Below are 19,140 nucleotides of genomic sequence, written 5' to 3'. Positions count from 1 at the left end.
CTCAATACCAAATCAAACTGGGGTAATATTACTGTCACACATCAAATCCACCCAATAACCAATCAAAGTGGGGTAATATTACTGTCTCACATCAAACCCACCCAATACCCAATCAAACTGCGGTAATATTACTGTCACACAACAAATCCACCCAATATCAAATCAAACTGGGGTAATATGACTGTCACACATAAAATCCACTCAATACCAAATCAAACTGGGGTAATATTACTGTCACACATCAAATCCACCCAATACCAAATCAAACTGGGGTAATATTACTTTCACACATCAAATCCACCCAATAACCAATCAAAGTGGGGTAATATTACTGTCTCACATCAAATCCACCCAATACCCAATCAAAGTGGGGTAATATTACTGTCTCACATCAAATCCACACATTACCCAATCAAACTGGGGTAATATTACTGTCACACATCAAATTCACCCAATGCCAAATCAAACTGGGGTAATATTACTTTCACACATCAAATCCACTCAATACCCAATCAAACTGGGAAAATATTACTGTTACACATCAAATCCACCCAATACCCAATCAAACTGGGGTAATATTACTGTCTCACATCAAATCTACTTCATATCCAATCAAACTGGGGTAATATTACTGTCACACATCAAATCCACCAAATACCCAATCAAACTGGGATAATATTACTGTCAGTCGGGTACGGTGACACAGTGGTTATGTTACTGGACCAATAATATGGAGTCATGAGTTCAAATCCGCCACAGCAGCTGGGGAATTTAAATTCAATTAATTCAATAAAATCGAGAGTTAAAAAAAAACTAGTGTCAGTCATGGTGACCATCAAACTGTCTTGAAAACCCATCTGGTTCAGTAATGTCTTTTCGGGAAGGAAACCTGCCGTCCTTCCCCGCGGGGTCTGGCCTTCCTGTGACTCCAGACCCACAGCAATGTGGTTGATTCTTAATCGCCCTCTGAAATGGCCGAGCAAGACACTCAGTTATGCAATCTCACTACGAAAAGTCATAATAAGAATAAAACTGGACGGACCACTCGGCACCGGACACAACAAAGGCAAACCAAGCCCAGTCGACCCTGCAAAGTCCTCTTCACGAACATCTGGGGATTTGTGCCAAAATTGGAAGCTGTCCCACAGACTAGTCAAGCAACAGCCTGACATAGCCACACTCACAGAATCATACCTTTCAGCCAATGTCCCAGACTCTTCCATCACCATCCCTGGATACATCCTGTCCCTCCGGCAGGGCAGACCCACCAGAGGTGGCGGTGCAGTGGTAAACAGTCAGGAGGGAGTGGCTCTCGGAGTCCTCAACATTGACTTCAGACTCCATGAAATCTCATGGCATCAGGTCAAACATGGGCAAGGAAACCTCCTGCTGATTACCACCTACCGTCCTCCCTCAACTGATGAATCAGTCCTCCTCCATGTTGAACACCACTTGGAGGAAGCACTGAGGGTAGCAACGGCACAGAATGTATTCTGGGTGGGGGACTTCAATGTCCATCACCAAGAGTGGCTCAGTAGCACCACAACTGACCGAGCTGGCTGAGTCCTGAAGGACATAGCTGCCAGACTGGGCCTGCGGCAGGTGGTGAGCGAACCAACATGAGGGAGAAACCTACTTGACCTCGTCCTCACCAATCTACCTGTCGCAGATGCATCTGTCCATGACAGTATTGGAAGGACCGATCACCGCACAGTCCTTGTGGAGACGAAGTCCCGTCTTCACACTGAGGATACCATCCAACATGTTGTGTGGCACTACCACCTTGCTAAATGGGATAGATTCAGAACAGATCTAGCAGCTCAAAACTGGGTATCCATGAGGCGCTGTGGGCCATCAGCAGCAACAGATTTGTCTTCCAGCACAATCTGTAACCTCATGGCCCGGCATATTCCTCACTCTACCATTACCAACAAGCCAGGGGATCAACCCTGGTTCAATGAGGAGTGTAGAAGAGCATGCCAGGAGCAGCACCATGTGTACCTAAAAATGAGGTGCCAACCTGGTGAAGCTACAACTCAGGACTACATGCATGCTAAACAGCGGAAGCAACATGCTTTCGACAGAGCAAAGCGATTCCACAATCAACAGATCAGATCACAGCTCTGCAGTCCTGCCACATCCAGTCGTGAATGGTGGTGGACAATTGAAGAACAGGAGGAGGAGGCTCTGTAAACAACCCCATCCTCAATGATGGCGAAGTACAGCACGTGAATGCAAAAGACAAGGCTGAAGCTTTTGCAACCATCTTCAGCCAGAAGTGCTGAGTGGATGATCCATCTCAGTCTCCTCCCGATATCCCCACCATCACAGAAGCCAGTCTTCAGCCAATTCGATTCACTCCACGTGATATCGAGTAACGGCTGAGTGCACTGGATACAGCAAAGGCTATGGGCCCCGATAACATCCCAGCTGTAGTGCTGAAGACTTGTGCTCCAGAACCAGCTGCGCCTCTAGCCAAGCTATTCCAGTACAGCTACAACACTGGCATCTACCCGACAATGTGGAAAATTGCCCAGGTATGTCCTGTCCACAAAAAGCAGGACAAATCCAATCCAGCCAATTACCTCCTCATCAGTCTACTCTCAATCATCAGCAAAGTGTAAGGAATCTTACAACACCAGGTCCACCCCAGTCCATCACCGGCTTCTCCACATCATCAGCAAAGTGATGGAAGGTGTTGTCGACAGTTCTATCAAGTGGCACTGACTCACCAATAACATGCTCACCAGTGCTCAGTTTAGGTTTGGGTTCCGCCAGGACCACTCGGCTCCAGACCTCATTACAGCCTTGGTCCAAACATGGACATAAGAGCTGAATTCCAGACGTGAGGTGAGAGTGACTGCCCTTGACATCAAGGCAGCATTTGACCGTGTGTGGCAACAAGGAGCCCTAGTAAAATTGAAGTCATTGGGAATCAGGGGGAAAACTCTCCAGTGGCTGGAGTCAGACCTAGCACAAAGGAAGATGGTAGTGGTTGTTGGAGACCGATCATCTCAGTCCCAAGGCATTGCTGCAGGAGCTCCTCAGGGCAGTGTCCTTGGCCCAACCATCTTCAGCTGCTTCATCAATGACCTTCCCTCCATCATAGGGTCAGAAATGGGGATGTTCACTGATGATTGCACAGTGTTCAGTTCCATTCACAACCCCTCAGATAATGAAGCAGTCCATGCCTGCATGCAGCAAGACCTGGACAACATCCAGGCTTGGACTGATAAGTGGCAAGTAACATTCCTGCCAGACAAGTGACAGGCAATGACCATCTCCAACAAGAGACCACCTACCCTTGACATTCTACGGCATTACCATTGCCAAATCCCCCACCATCAACATCCTGGGGGTCACCATTGACCAGAAACCTAACTGGACCAGCCACCTAAATACTGAAACTACAAGAGCAGGTCAGAGGCTGGGTATTCTGTGGCGAGTGACTCACCTCCTGACTCCCCAAAGCCTTTCCACCATCTACAAGGCACAAGTCAAGAGTGTGATGTAATACTCTCCACTTGCCAGGATGAGTGCAGCTTCAACAACACTCAAGAAGCTCGACACCTTCCAGGACAAAGCAGCCCACTTGATCACCACCCTAAACATTCACTCCCTTCACTCCCGGCGCACAGTGGCTGCAATGTGTACCATCCACAGGATGCACTGCAGCAACTCACCAAGGCTTCTTTGACAGCACCTCCCAAACCCACGACCTCTACCACCTAGAAGGACAAGGGCAGCAGGCACATGGGAACAACACCACCTGCACGTTCCCCTCCAAGTCACACACCATCCCGACTTGGAAATATATCGCCGTTCCTTCATAGTCACTGGGTCAAAATCCTGGAACTCCCTTCCTAACAGCACTGTGGGAGAACCGTCACCACACGGACTGCAGCGGTTCAAGAAGGCGGCTCACCACCACCTTCTCAAGGGCAATTAGGGATGGGCAATAAATGTCAGCCTTGCCAGCGACGCCCACATCCCATGAACGAATAAAAACAAAACTAAAAAAATCACACATCAAATCCTCAAACCCCATCAAACTTCGATCCTGTTACCAGAAGTATTGCATTGAATGTGCAGCTTCTGAAATCAAGGCACAGGGAAGGTGGTTTGAATGGGGATCTTGTCACTAAGAGTTCAGCACATCAGTTAACTCCTACCCCAGCGAAGATGTCTATTGTCCGTCGGGCCTGATACCCTTTCCATATACATGGTTGGTTTGCATTCAGGTGAAATACTTGCACTCTCATTCTGTTTCTCCTCAATAAGCAGCCTTTCACAGTCAGCTTGGAAGCAAAAATCTCAGTAACCTGGTGTCCTACAGTGAGACTCCTGTGGTCTGAAGGTAAGTAGTGGCTTGCAACAGCACTGTTTCGCCGTTAAACAAGCTGACATATCCATTGATCAGTACACATGGATTCTGGAGTAGATGTGCATATTTACCTGCTTCCACCGAGGAATAGCAGCGAGTTGTGGGGCATCCCTTTGTCTGCTGTAAGGCTGCTGGACAGGATGCTCTTGCGATGAGAGGTTTGGCCGCTGTCAGCATGGATGGATGGTGTTTAGCCGAGGGGTGTGGAAGGGGGAGCAGGGAGCAGGAGGGGAGGAGAATGGTCAAGCAGCAGAGTAACGATAGCAAAAAAAGCAAAGGATCCATGACAAGGCGAGACAGACATAAAGGCAAAAAGAGGAGAATTAAAACACGTTTAAAAATGTTAAGCACTCATTTGAAACTAGGCTGATTCAGGTTTCAGAAAAAATGTTTATAATGCAAAATCACTGATATCCAATGAACAAGACTGCTTCACACTGATGTTTACATCAGCATATAATCCATGGCCAACTATAACTGCACCTATATCCTTCATCACTCACAGCAGCACCGCAGTCTCCCTGAAGCGGCAGGACTGTTCTCAACTGTCAAATAATCCCGAAGGTCTTGTGCACCCAGGCACTGGCTCATCAGTAGGTCAGGCGCTGGCTTTCCACTTCCTGCACCTGGGCTCAAATCCAACTCAGAAGGATAGTGTCAAGTCTCTGCTGCCTTTAACATCTCTTCTAACTTTGTAATTGTAAACAGTTCCCTCTCCTCAGATACTGTCCCCCTCCCTTTCAAAACTGGGATTATCACCCCCCTCCTCAAACAAACCACTCTCATCCCCTCTGTTCCTGCAAACTACCGCCTCAGCTCCAATCTCCCTTTCCGCTCCAAAGTCCTTGAACATATTGTCGCCTCCCAAATCCGTGCCCATCTTTCCCTCAATTCCATGTTTAAATCTCTCCAATCGGGTTTCTGCCCCTGCCGTAGTGCTGAAACAACCCTTATCAAAGTCACAAAACATCCTATGTGACTGTGACCATGGTGAACTATCCCTCCTCATCCTTCTTGACCTCTGCAGCCTTTCACACATTTTCTTCCAATGCCTCTCCTCTGTCATCCAGTTGAATGGGACTGCCATCACTTGGTTCCACTCTTACCTATCCAATCATTGCCAGAGAATCTCCTGCAATGGCTTCTCTTCCCACCACTACACCAGTACCTCTGGAGTTCCCCCAAGTATCTACCCTTGGCCCCCTCCTATTCCTCATCCAACTGCTCGGCGTTATCTTCTGCAGCCCTACAACCCTCAAGAACTCTTCGTTCTTCCAATTCTGGCCACTTGTACCTCCCCAATTTTAGTTGCTCCACCATTGGCGGCCGTGCCTTCAGCTGCCGAGGCCCTGAGCTCTGGAATTCCCTCCCGAAACCTCTCCGCCTCTCACCTTTAAGACCCTCCTTAAAATCTTTGACCAAGCTTTTAGTCGCTTCTCCTAATATCTCCTTCTTTGGCTCGCTGTCAATTTTTCTATGATTACGCACCTGTGAAGCACTTTGGGACATCCTCCGACAATCTCCTACATTCTTCCTTACAGTGTTCCATACCATCAGCCGATTTCAATATCACTGCTCTTGTGGCTATGTTCAATCATTGATGGAAATGGAAAAGAGACTTTCCAGCACAGATCCTTAAGGTAACAATCACCAACATCCCGCCACTCCAAAAATTATCCATTTATCCCTAGTCTTTCGCTTTCTGTCTCATAACCATTCCTCTTTCTATGCTGCTGTGTTCCCTAAATACCATGTGCACTATTTTTTGTAACAAGTGTCTTACTTGGCACAATGTCAAACACTTTCTGAATATCCCCTCCCCATTCCAGAATCCTCTTCCTTTTTCCAGAATCCCCTCTCTATTATAGAAAGTCCTACCAATTCCATGATCCCCACCACCTTCTAGGAACCGCTACCCATTCCATGGTCTTCCCATTCCAGGAACACATGCCCATTCTAGAAACCCATCCCTATTCCAGAATCCTCTTTCCACTCCAGGCCCACTCCCCCATTCAAAGGTCTGCTTCCCATTCCAAGATCCATTTGCCATTTCACAATCCCTTCCCAATTTCAAGTTGCACTTCCCATTTCTGGATCCTGCCCCCATTCCAGGGGCCTCTCCCCATTTTGGGACACACTTCCCATTTCAGGATCATTTCCCCCATTCTAGTAACCCTCCCCATTCCAGGACTCTCTCCCCATTTCATACCCCCCTCCCCATTCCAGGACCCCCCTCCCCTTCCAGGACTGCCCCTCCCCATTATGACCACAACCCTTTCTCTTACCCCAGTCTACTTTAAGATAGTTCAAGTCCCCCGATCATTACCTCCGTTACTACTGCAAACATCTCCAAACTGCCAACAAATCTCATCATCGATTTCTCTCCCACTGCTCAGCGGCTCCGTAATATCTCCCAGTATGGGAACAGATCCTTTGTTATCGCTGAACCCAGCCGAGGGAGAGTCTGTCTGTGCAGAACCCTCAATTAATATTTTCCTTTTATGTGGTTGAGATAGTTTCTCTCTTTAGTAAGGACAGCCCTTCAGCCAGCCCAGGTGCAAACAAAACTATCTTTCTAAAGTCCAGGCTGCCTCATCCGAGCCGACAGCATCTTCCCAGCATGGCATCATCCACAAATGTTAGCCTATCTGGGAATCCAGGACATGCCTATGGACCAGGATCAGGCATTGAATGAGCACAGGACCTCTCAATATCACCCCTCATTTCGTGCCTACTACCCTTACAACTACCCTCTGCTTCGTCCCCTTCAGCTAGGTGCTCATTGACATTCATGTTCCACCTGTGCCACCAACTATCCTTAGTCTGAAAAGGAGTCTCTCATGTGGTACTTTAACAAAAGTCTTCTGGAAGTCAAGGTGCGACTAAGTCACAGAGGTGCCCAGCCGACAAAGGCATGATTAATCTGACAATTAATTTAAAAAAATCTTGTAGATATTCAGGCAGGATGTACCGTTCTGGAGGTTCATTACCGCTTTTTACATTGCACACGTTCTAACACTGAGGATCGTTTTTTTTTATTCATTCATAGGATGTGGGCGTCGCTGGCGAGGCCGGCATTTATTGCCCATCCCAAATTGCCCTTGAGAAGGTGGTGGTGAGCCACCTTCTTGAACCACTGCAGTCCATGTGGTGAAGGTTCTCCCACAGTGCTGTTAGGAAGGGAGTTCCAGGATTTTGACCCAGCGACAATGAAGCAACTGCAATATATTTCCAAGTCGGGATGGTGTGTGACTTGGAGGGGAACGTGCAGGTGGTGTTGTTCCCATGTGCCTGCTGCCCTTGTCCATCTAGGTGGCAGAGGTTGTGGGCTTGGGAGGTGCTGTCGAAGAAGCCTTGGCGAGTTGCTGCAGTGCATCCTGTGGATGGTACACACTGCAGCCACCGCGCGCCGATGGTGGAGGGAGTGAATGTTTAGGGTGGTGGATGGGGTGCCAATCAAACGGGCTGCTTTGTCCTGGAAGGTGTTGAGCTTCTTGAGTGTTGTTGGAGATGCACTCATCCAGGCAAGTGGAGAGTATTACATCACACTCCTGACTTGTGCCTTGTCGATGGTGGAAAGGCTTTGGGGAGTCAGGAGGTGAGACACTCGCTGCAGAATACCCAGCCTCTGACCTGCTCTTGTAGCCACAGTATTTATATGGCTGGTCCAGTTAAGTTTCTGGTCAATGGTGACCCTCAGGATGTTGATGGTGGGGGATTCGACGATGGTAATGCCGTTGAATGTCAAGGGGAGGTGGTTAGACACTCTCTTGTTGGAGATGGTCATTGCCTGGCACTTGTCTGGCACGAATGTTACTTGCCACTTATCAGCCCAAGCCTGGATGTTGCCCAGGTCATGCTGCATGCGGGCTCGGACTGCTTCATTATTTGAGGGGTTGCAAATAGAACTGAACACTGTGCAATCATCAGTGAACATCCCCATTTCTGACCTTATGATGGAGGGAAGGTCATTGATGAAGCAGCTGAAGATGGTTGGGCCAAGGACATTGCCCTGAGGAACTCCTGCAGCAATGTCCTGGGGCTGAGAAGATTGGCCTCCAACAACCACTACCATCTTCCTTTGTGCCAGGTATGACTCCAGCCACTGGAGAGTTTTCTCCCTGATTCCCATTGACTTCAATTTTACTTGGGCTCCTTGGTGCCACACTCGGTCAAATGCTGCCTTGATGTCAAGGGCAGTCACTCTCACCTCACCTCTGGAATTCAGCTCTTTTGTCCATGTTTGGATCAAGGCTGCAATGAGGTCTGGAGCCGAGTGGTCCTGGCGGAACCCAAACTGAGCATCGGTGAGCAGGTTATTGGTGAGTAAGTGCCGCTTGATAGCACTGTCGACAACACCGTCCATCATTTTGCTGATGATTGAGAGTAGACTGATGGGGCGGCAATTGGCCGGATTTGATTTGTCCTGCTTTTTGTGGACAGGACATACCTGGGTAATTTTCCACATTGTTGGGTAGATGCCAGTGTTGTAGCTGTACTGGAACAGCTTGGCTCGAGGCGCAGCAAGTTCTGGAGCACAAGTCTTCAGCACTACAGCTGGGATGTTGTCGGGGCCCATAGCCTTTGCTGTATCCAGTGCACTCAGCCGTTTCTTGATATCACGTGGAGTGAATCAAATTGGCTGAAGACTGGCTTCTGTGATGGTGGGGATATCGGGAGGAGGCTGAGATGGATCGTCCACTCGGCACTTCTGGCTGAAGATGGTTGCAAACGCTTCAGCCTTGTGTTTTGCAATCACGTGCTGGACTCCGCCATCATTGAGGATGGGGATGTTTACAGAGCCTCCTCCTCCTGTTTGTTGTTTAATTGTCAACCACCATTCATGACTGGATGTGGCAGGACTGCAGAGCTTTGATCTGATCCGTTGGTTGTGCAATCGCTTAGCTCTGTCTATAGCACATTGCTTCTGCTGTTTAGCATCGCATGTAGTCCTGTGATGTAGCTACACCGGGTTGGCACCTCATTTTTAGGTACACCTGGTGCTGTTCCTGGCATGCTCTTCGACACTCCTCATTGAACCAGGGTTGATCCCCTGGCTTGTTGGTAATGGTAGAGTGAGGAATATGCCGGGCCATGAGGTTACAGATTGTGCTGGAATACAATTCTGCTGCTGTTGATGGCCCACAATGCCTCATGGATGCCCAGTTTTGAGCTGCTCGATCTGTTCTGAATCTATCCCATTTAGCACGGTGATAGTGCCACACAACACTTTTGATGTTGCCATCAGCGTGAAGACGGGACTTTGTCTCCACGAGGACTGTGCGGTGATCGGTCCTTCCAATACTGTCATGGACAGATTTATCTGCGACAGGTAGATTGGTGAGGGAGAGGTCAAATAGGTTTATCCCTCGTGTTGGTTCGCTCACCACCTGCCGCAGGCCCAGTCTGTCAGGTATGCCCTTCAGGCCAGTAGTGGTGCAACCGAGCCACTCTTGGTGATGGACATTGAAGTCCCCCACCCAGAATACATTCTGTGCCCTTGCAACCCACAGTGCTTCGTTCAAGTGGTGCTCAACATGGAAGAGGACTGATTCATCAGCTGAGGGAGGGCGGAAGGTGGTAATCAGCAGGAGGTTTCCTTGCCCATATTTGACCTGATGCCATGAGATTTCATGGGGTCTGGAGTCAATCTTTAGGACTCCCAGGCCACTCCTTCCTGACTGTATATCACTGTACCGCCACCTCTAGTGGGTGTGTCCTGCCAGTGGAGCAGGACAGACCCAGGGATGGTGATGCAGGAATGTTGATTCCATTCATTTTCCTATTATTGAGGTGAAGCCAATGCATATGCAGAGGCCAAAATAAGAGATATCTATACACTGACTGGTGTCTCTCAGTCCCTCTCTCCGGGAGATATCTGTACAGTGTCTGATGTCTCTCAGTCACTCTCTCAGGGAGATATCTGTACAGTGACTGATGTCTCTCAGTCCCTCTCTCAGGGATATAGCTGCACAGTTACTGGTGTCTCTCGGTCCGCTCTCTCTGAGGGAGATATCTGTACACTGACTGGTGTCCCTCAGTCCCTCTCTCTCAGGGAGAGATCTGTACACTGACTGGTGTCTCTCAGTCCCCCCTCTCGCAGGGAGATATCTGTACCCTGACTGGTGTCCCTCAGGCCCCCCTCTCTCAGGGAGATATCTGTACGCTGACTGGTGTCTCTCAGTCCCCCCTCTCTCAGGGAGATATCTGTACCCTGACTGGTGTCCCTCAGGCCCCCCTCTCTCAGGGAGACATCTGTACACTGGCAGGTGTCTCTCAGTCCCCTCTCTCTCAGGGAGATATCTGGACACTGACTGGTGTCTCTCAGGGAGATATCTGTACACTGGCAGGTGTCTCTCAGTCCCCTCTCTCTCAGGGAGATATCTGTACACAAACTGGTATATCTCAGTCCCCTCTCTCTCATGATGTGGAGATGCCGGTGATGGACTGGGGTTGACAATTGTAAACAATTTTACAACACCAAGTTATAGTCCAGCAATTTTATTTTAAATTCACAAGCTTTCGGAGGCTACCTCCTTCCTCAGGTGAACGATGTGGAAGTCCCCTCTCTCTCAGGGAGATATCTGTATACTGACTGGTGTCTCGCAGTCCCTCTCTCTCCCTCAGTGAGATATCTGTCCACTGACTGGCATCTCTCAGTCCACTCTCAGGGAGACATCTGACTGCTTTCTCTGAGACCTTCCATCTCTCAGGGAGATCTCTGTTCACTGACTGATGTCCTTCAGTTCCTCTCTAAGGAAGATATCTGTACACTGACTGGTGTCTCTCAGTCTCCTCTCCCTCAGGGAGATATCTGTACACTGACTGGTGTCTCTCAGTCCCTCTCTCTCAGGGAGATTTCTGTGCACTGACTGGTGTCTCTCAGTCCCCTCTCTCTCAAGCAGATAACTGCACACTGACTGGTGTCTCTCAGTCCCTCTCTCTCAGGGAGATATCTGTGCACTGACAGGTGTCTCTCAGTCCCTCTCTCTCAGGGAGATTTCTGTACACTGACTGGTATCTATCAGTCCCCTCTCTCTCAGGGAGATTTCTGGACACTGACTGGTGTCTCTCAGTCCCCTCTCTCTCAAGGAGATATCTGTTCACTGACTGGTATCTACCAGTCCCCTCTCCCTCAGTTAGATATCTGTCCACTGACTGGTATCTCTCAGTCCACTCTCTATCTCAGGGAGACATCTGACTGCTTTCTCTGAGACCTTCCATCTCTCAGGGAGATCTCTGTTCACTGACTGATGTCCTTCAGTTCCTCTCTCAGGAAGATATCTGTACACTGACTGGTGTCTCTCAGTCCCTCTCCCTCAGGGAGATATCTGTACACTGACAGGTGTCTCTCAGTCCCTCTCTCTCAGGGAGATTTCTGTGCACTGACTGGTGTCTCTCAGTCCCCTCTCTCTCAAGCAGATATCTGCACACTGACTGGTGTCTCTCAGTCCCCTCTCTCTCAAGCAGATATCTGCACACTGACTGGTGTCTCTCAGTCCCCTCTCTCTCAGGGAGATATCTGTCCCCTAACTGGTATCTCTCAGTCCCCTCTCTCTCAGGGAGATTTCTGCACACTGACTGGTGTCTCTCAGTCTCCTCTCCCTCAGGGAGATATCTGTGCACTGACTGGTGTCTCTCAGTCCACACTCTCCCTCAGGGAGATATCTGTGCACTGACTGGTGTCTCTCAGTCCACACTCTCCCTCAGAGACATCTGACTGCTTTCTCTCAGACCTTCTTTCTCTCAGGGAGATATCTGTGCAGTGACCAGTGTCTCTCAGTCTCTCTCTCCCTCAGGGAGATATCTGTCCACTGACTGGTGTCTCTCAGTCCCTTACCCTCAGGGAGATATCTGTATACTGACTGGTGTCTCTCAGTCCCTCTCCCTCAGGGAGATATCTGCACACTGACAGGTGTCTCTCAGTCCCTCTCTCTCAGGGTGATATCTGTACACTGACTGGTGTCTCTCAGTCCCTCTCTCTCAGGGAGATTTCTGTGCACTGACTGGTGTCTCTCAGTCCCCTCTCTCTCAAGCAGATAACTGCACACTGACTGGTGTCTCTCAGTCCCCTCTCTCTCAGGGAGATATCTGTGCACTGACAGGTGTCTCTCAGTCCCTCTCTCTCAGGGAGATTTCTGTACACTGACTGGTATCTATCAGTCCCCTCTCTCTCAGGGAGATTTCTGGACACTGACTGGTGTCTCTCAGTCCCCTCTCTCTCAAGGAGATATCTGTTCACTGACTGGTATCTACCAGTCCCCTCTCCCTCAGTGAGATATCTGTCCACTGACTGGTATCTCTCAGTCCACTCTCTATCTCAGGGAGACATCTGACTGCTTTCTCTGAGACCTTCCATCTCTCAGGGAGATCTCTGTTCACTGACTGATGTCCTTCAGTTCCTCTCTCAGGAAGATATCTGTACACTGACTGGTGTCTCTCAGTCCCTCTCCCTCAGGGAGATATCTGTACACTGACTGGTGTCTCTCAGTCCCCTCTCTCTCAAGCAGATATCTGCACACTGACTGGTGTCTCTCAGTCCCCTCTCTCTCAGGGAGATATCTGTCCCCTAACTGGTATCTCTCAGTCCCCTCTCTCTCAGGGAGATTTCTGTGCACTGACTGGTGTCACTCAGTCCCCTCTCTCTCAAGCAGATAACTGCACACTGACTGGTGTCTCTCAGTCCCCTCTCTCTCAGGGAGATATCTGCACACTGAGTGGTGTCTCTCAGTCCCTCTCTCTCAGGAAGATATCTGTACACTGACTGGTGTCTCTCAGTCTCCTCTCCCTCAGGGAGATATCTGTGCACTGACTGTGTCTCTCAGTCCACACTCTCCCTCAGGGAGATATCTGTGCACTGACTGGTGTCTCTCAGTCCACACTCTCCCTCAGAGACATCTGACTGCTTTCTCTCAGACCTTCTTTCTCTCAGGGAGATATCTGTGCAGTGACCAGTGTCTCTCAGTCTCTCTCTCCCTCAGGGAGATATCTGTCCACTGACTGGTGTCTCTCAGTCCCTCTCTCTCAGGGAACAGGAGAACATAAGAAATAGGAGCAGGAGTAGGCCAATCGGCCCCTCGAGCCTGCTCCGCCATTCAATAAGATCATGGCTGATCTGATCCTAACCTCAAATCTAAAGAACACAAGAAGTAGGAGCAGGACCCGGCCACTCAGCCCCTGGGCCCGCTCCGCCACCCACAGGGCCTTGACCGATCCGAACTCAGCTTCATGTCCAATTTCCTGCCCGCTCCCTGTAACCCCTAATTCCCTTTACTTCTAGGAAACTGTCTATTTCTGTTTTAAATTTATTTAATGATGCAGCTTCCACAGCTTCCTGGGGCAGCAAATTCCACAGACCTACTACCCTCTGAGTGAAGAAGTTTCTCCTCATCTCAGTTTTGAAAGAGCAGCCCCTTATTCTAAGATTATGCCCCCTGGTTCTAGTTTCACCCATCCTTGGGAACATCCTTACCGCATCCACCCGATCAAGCCCCTTCACAATCTGAAATGTTTCAATAAGATCGCCTCTCATTCTTCTGAACTCCAATGAGTAGAGTCCCACAGTGGTGGACCCCCAGATCCCGTTGTACTGCAGTACTTTCCAGTCTCTCGCCATTAAGAAAATAACTTGGAGGTATCTGTGCACTGACAGGTGTCTCTCAGTCCCTCTCTCTCAGGGAGGTATCTGTGCACTGCCTGGTGTCTCTCAGTCCCTCTCTCTCAGGGAGATATCTGTTCACTCACTGATGTCCTTCAGTTCCTCTCTCGGGGAGATATCTGTACAGTGACTGGAGTCTCTCAGTCCCTCTCACTCAGGGAGATATCCGTACACAAACTGGTATCTCTCAGTCTCTTCTCTCTCAGGGAGATATCCGTACAGTGACTGGTGTCCCTCAGTCCCTCTCTCTCAGGGAGATATCTGTACACTGACTGGTGTCCCTCAGTCCCTCTCACTCAGGGAGATATCTGAATACTGACTGGTGCCTCGCAGTCCCTCTCTCCATCAGTGCAATATCTGTCCACTGACTGGTATCTCTCAGTCCACTCTCTCCCTCAGGGAGACATCTGACTGCTTTCTCTGAGACCTTCCATCTCTCAGGGAGATCTCTGTTCACTGACTGATGTCCTTCAGTTCCTCTCTCAGGAAGATATCTGTACACTGACTGGTGTCTCTCAGTCTCCTCTCTCAAATGGAGATATCTGTACACTGACTGGTGTCTCTCAGTCCCTCTCTCTCAGGGAGACATCTGTACACTGACTGGTGTCTCTCAGTCCCTCACTCTCCCTCAATGAGATATCTGTCCACTGACTGGTGTCTCTCAGTCCCTCTCTCTCAGGGAGATTTCTGTGCACTGATTGGTGTCACTCAGTCCGCTTGCTCTCTGGGAGATTTCTGTGCATTGACTGGTGTCACTCAGTCCCCTCTCTCTCAGGGAGATATCTGTGCACTGACTGGTATCTTTCAATCCCCTCACTCTCAGGGAGATATCTGTACACTGACTGGTGTCTCTCAGTCCCCTCTCTCTCAGGGAGATTTCCGTACACTGACTGGTGTCTCTCAGGGAGATTTCTGTACACTGACTGGTGTCACTCAGTCCCCTCTCTCTCAGGGAGATATCTGTGCACTGACTGGTATCTCTCAGTCCCCTCTCTCTCAGGGAGATATCTGTACACTGACTGGTGTCACTCAGTCCCCTCTCTCTCAGGGAGATATCTGCACACTGACTGGTATCTCTCAGTCCCCTCTGTCTCAGGGAGATATCTGTACACTGACTGGTGTCTCTCAGTCTCCTCTCCCTCAGGGAGATATCTGTACACTGACTGGTGTCTCTCAGTCCCTCTCTCTCAGGGAGATTTCTGTACACTGACTGGTGTCCCTCACTCCCCTCTCTCTCAAGCAGATATCTGGACACTGACTGGTGTCTCTCAGTCCCCTCTCTCTCAGGGAGATATCTGTGCAATGACAGGTGTCTCTCAGTCCCTCTCTCTCAGGGAGATTTCTGTGCACTGACTGGTGTCTCCGAGTCCCTCTACCTCAGGGAGATTTCTGTACATTGACTGGTGTCTCTCACTCCCCTCTCTCTCAAGCAGATATCTGGACACTGACAGGTGTCTCTCAGTCCCCTCTCTCTCAGGGAGCTATCTGTGCACTGACAGGTGTCTCTCAGTCCCTCTCTCTCAGGGAGATTTCTGTACAATGACTGGTATCAATCAGTCCCCTCTCTCTCAGGGAGATTTCTGTACAATGACTGGTGTCTCTCAGTCCACTCTCTCCCTCAGGGAGACATCTGTGCACTGACTGGTGTCTCTCAGTCCCCTCTCTCTCAGGGAGATTTCCGTCCACTGACTGGTGTCTCTCAGTCCCTCTCTCCCAGGGAGGTATCTGAACACTGACAGGTGTCTCTCAGTCCCTCTCTCTCAGGGAGATATCTGTTCACTGACTGGTGTCTCTCAGTCCCTCTCTCTCAGGGAGATATCTGTTCACTGACTGGTGTCTCTCAGTCCCTCTCTCTCAGTGAGATATCTGTACACTCCATGGTGTCCCTCACTCCCTCTCGCCCTTACGGAGATATCTGTACGCTGACTGGTGTCTCTCAGTCCCGTCTCTCTCAGGGAGATTTCCATTCACTGACTGGTGTCTCTCAGGGAGATTTCTGTACACTGACTGGTGTCACTGAGTCCCTCTCTCCCTTACGGAGATATCTGCACACTGACTGGTGTCTCTCAGTCCCCTCTCTCTCAGGGAGATATCTGTGCACTGACAGGTGTCTCTCAGTCCCTCTCTCTCAGGGAGATTTCTGTACAATGACTGGTGTCTCTCAGTCCCTTCTCTCTCAGCGAGATATCTGCACAATGACTGTTGTCTCCCAGTCCCCTCACTCCAGCAGGGAGATATCTGTACACTGACTGGTGTCTCTTAGTCCCTCTCTCTCAGGAAGATATCTGGACACTGACTGGTGTCTCTCAGGGAGATTTCTGTGCACTGACTGGTGTCACTCAGTCCCCTCGCTCTCTGGAAGATTTCTGCACACTGACTGGTGTCACTCAGTCCCCTCTCTCTCAGGGAGATATCTGTGCACTGACTGGTATCTCTCAATCCCCTCTCTCTCAGGGAGATATCTGTGCACTGACTGGTGTCTCTCAGTCCCTCTCTCTCAGGAAGATTTCTGTACACTGACTGGTGTCTCTCAGTCTCCTCTCCCGCATGGAGATATCTGTACACTGACAGGTGTCTCTCTGTCCCTCTCTCTCAGTGAGATATCTGTACACTGCCTGGTGTCCCTCACTCCCTCTCGCCCTTACGGAGATATCTGTACGCTGCCTGGTGTCTCTCAGTCCCGTCTCTCTCAGGGAGATTTCCGTTCACTGACTGGTGTCTCTCAGGGAGATTTCTGTACACTGACTGGTGTCACTGAGTCCCTCTCTCCCTTACGGAGATATCTGCACACTGACTGGTGTCTCTCAGTCCCCTCTCTCTCAGGGAGATTTCTGTACAATGACTGGTGTCTCTCAGTCCCTTCTCTCTCAGCGAGATATCTGCACAATGACTGTTGTCTCCCAGTCCCCTCACTCCAGCAGGGAGATATCTGTACACTGACTGGTGTCTCTTAGTCCCTCTCTCTCAGGAAGATATCTGGACACTGACTGGTGTCTCTCAGGGAGCTTTCTGTACACTGACTGGTGTCACTGAGTCGCTCTCTCTCAGGGAGATTTCTGTGCACTGACTGGTGTCACTCAGTCCCCTCGCTCTCTGGAAGATTTCTGCACACTGACTGGTGTCACTCAGTCCCCTCTCTCTCAGGGAGATATCTGTGCACTGACTGGTATCTCTCAATCCCCTCTCTCTCAGGGAGATATCTGTGCACTGACTGGTGTCTCTCAGTCCCCACTCTCAGGGAGATATCTGTACACTGACTGGTGTCTCTCAGTCCCCTCTCTCTCAGGGAGATTTCCGTCCACTGACTGGTGTCTGTCAGGGAGATTTCTGTACACTGACTGGTGTCACTCAGTACCCTCTCTCTCAGGGAGATATCTGTGCACTGACTGGTGTGTCTCAGTCCCACTCTCTCAGGAAGATATCTGTACACTGGCAGGTGTCTCTCAGTCCCCTCTCTATCGGGGAGATATCTGTTCACTGACTGGTGTCTGACAGTCCCTCTCTCTCAGGGAGATATCTGTACACTGACTGATGTCTCTCAGTCCCTCTCTCTCAGGGAGATATCTGTACATTGACTGGTGTCTCTCAGTCCCTCTCTCTCAGGAAGATATCTGTACACTGACTGGTGTCTCTCAGTCTCCTCTCCCGCATGGAGATATCTGTACACTGACAGGTGTCTCTCAGTCCCTCTCTCTCAGTGAGATATCTGTACACTGCCTGGTGTCCCTCACTCCCTCTCGCCCTTACGGAGATATCTGTACGCTGCCTGGTGTCTCTCAGTCCCGTCTCTCTCAGGGAGATTTCCGTTCACTGACTGGTGTCTCTCAGGGAGATTTCTGTACACTGACTGGTGTCACTGAGTCCCTCTCTCCCTTACGGAGATATCTGCACACTGACTGGTGTCTCTCAGTCCCCTCTCTCTCTGGGAGATATCTGTGCACTGACAGGTGTCTCTCAGTCCCTCTCTCTCAGGGAGATTTCTGTACAATGACTGGTGTCTCTCAGTCCCTTCTCTCTCAGCGAGATATCTGCACAATGACTGTTGTCTCCCAGTCCCCTCACTCCAGCAGGGAGATATCTGGACACTGACTGGTGTCACTGAGTCGCTCTCTCTGAGGGAGATTTCTGCACACTGACTGGTGTCACTCAGTCCCCTCTCTCTCAGGGAGATATCTGTGCACTGACTGGTATCTCTCAATCCCCTCTCTCTCAGGGAGATATCTGTGCACTGACTGGTGTCTCTCAGTCCCTCTCTCTCAGGAAGATTTCTGTACACTGACTGGTGTCTCTCAGTCTCCTCTCCCGCATGGAGATATCTGTACACTGACAGGTGTCTCTCAGTCCCTCTCTCTCAGTGAGATATCTGTACACTGCCTGGTGTCCCTCACTCCCTCTCGCCCTTACGGAGATATCTGTACGCTGCCTGGTGTCTCTCAGTCCCGTCTCTCTCAGGGAGATTTCCGTTCACTGACTGGTGTCTCTCAGTGAGATATCTGTACACTGACTGGTGTCACTGAGTCCCTCTCTCCCTTACGGAGATATCTGCACACTGACTGGTGTCTCTCAGTCCCCTCTCTCTCAGGGAGATTTCTGTACAATGACTGGTGTCTCTCAGTCCCTTCTCTCTCAGCGAGATATCTGCACAATGACTGTTGTCTCCCAGTCCCCTCACTCCAGCAGGGAGATATCTGTACACTGACTGGTGTCTCTCAGTCCCCACTCTCAGGGAGATATCTGTACACTGACTGGTGTCTCTCAGTCCCCTCTCTCTCAGGGAGATATCTGTGCACTGACTGGTGTGTCTCAGTTCCACTCTCTCAGCAAGATATCTGTACACTGGCAGGTGTCTCTCAGTCCCCTCTCTATCGGGGAGATATCTGTGCACTGACTGGTGTCTCTCAGTCCCCTCTCTCTCAGGGAGATATCTGTACACCAACTGGTATCTCTCAGTCCCCTCTCTCTCAGGGAGATATCTGTACACTGACTGGTGTCTCTCAGTCCCCTCTCTCTCAGGGAGATATCTGTCCACTGATGGTGTCTCTCAGTCCACTCTCTCCCTCAGGGAGACATCTGACTGCTTTCTCTCAGACTTTCTATC

At 50.0% G+C, this 19,140-nt stretch overlaps 1 protein-coding gene across 1 annotated transcript in view; it reads right to left on the bottom strand.

The window, feature by feature from the left end:
* The window catches only part of LOC137334476 (F-actin-monooxygenase mical2-like), a 140,392-nt gene that overhangs the window by 12,294 nt on the left and 108,958 nt on the right, over positions 1-19,140 (bottom strand). The window contains exon 5 of the mRNA XM_067999156.1: positions 4,456-4,551. Within this exon, the coding sequence (XP_067855257.1) occupies positions 4,456-4,551 (96 nt within the window). The remainder of the gene's footprint in view (positions 1-4,455; positions 4,552-19,140) is intronic.

This window comes from Heptranchias perlo, chromosome 18, assembly GCF_035084215.1.
Source record: "Heptranchias perlo isolate sHepPer1 chromosome 18, sHepPer1.hap1, whole genome shotgun sequence".
Classification (NCBI taxonomy): domain Eukaryota; kingdom Metazoa; phylum Chordata; class Chondrichthyes; order Hexanchiformes; family Hexanchidae; genus Heptranchias; species Heptranchias perlo.
This window is presented reverse-complemented; position numbering and strand designations above follow the sequence as displayed.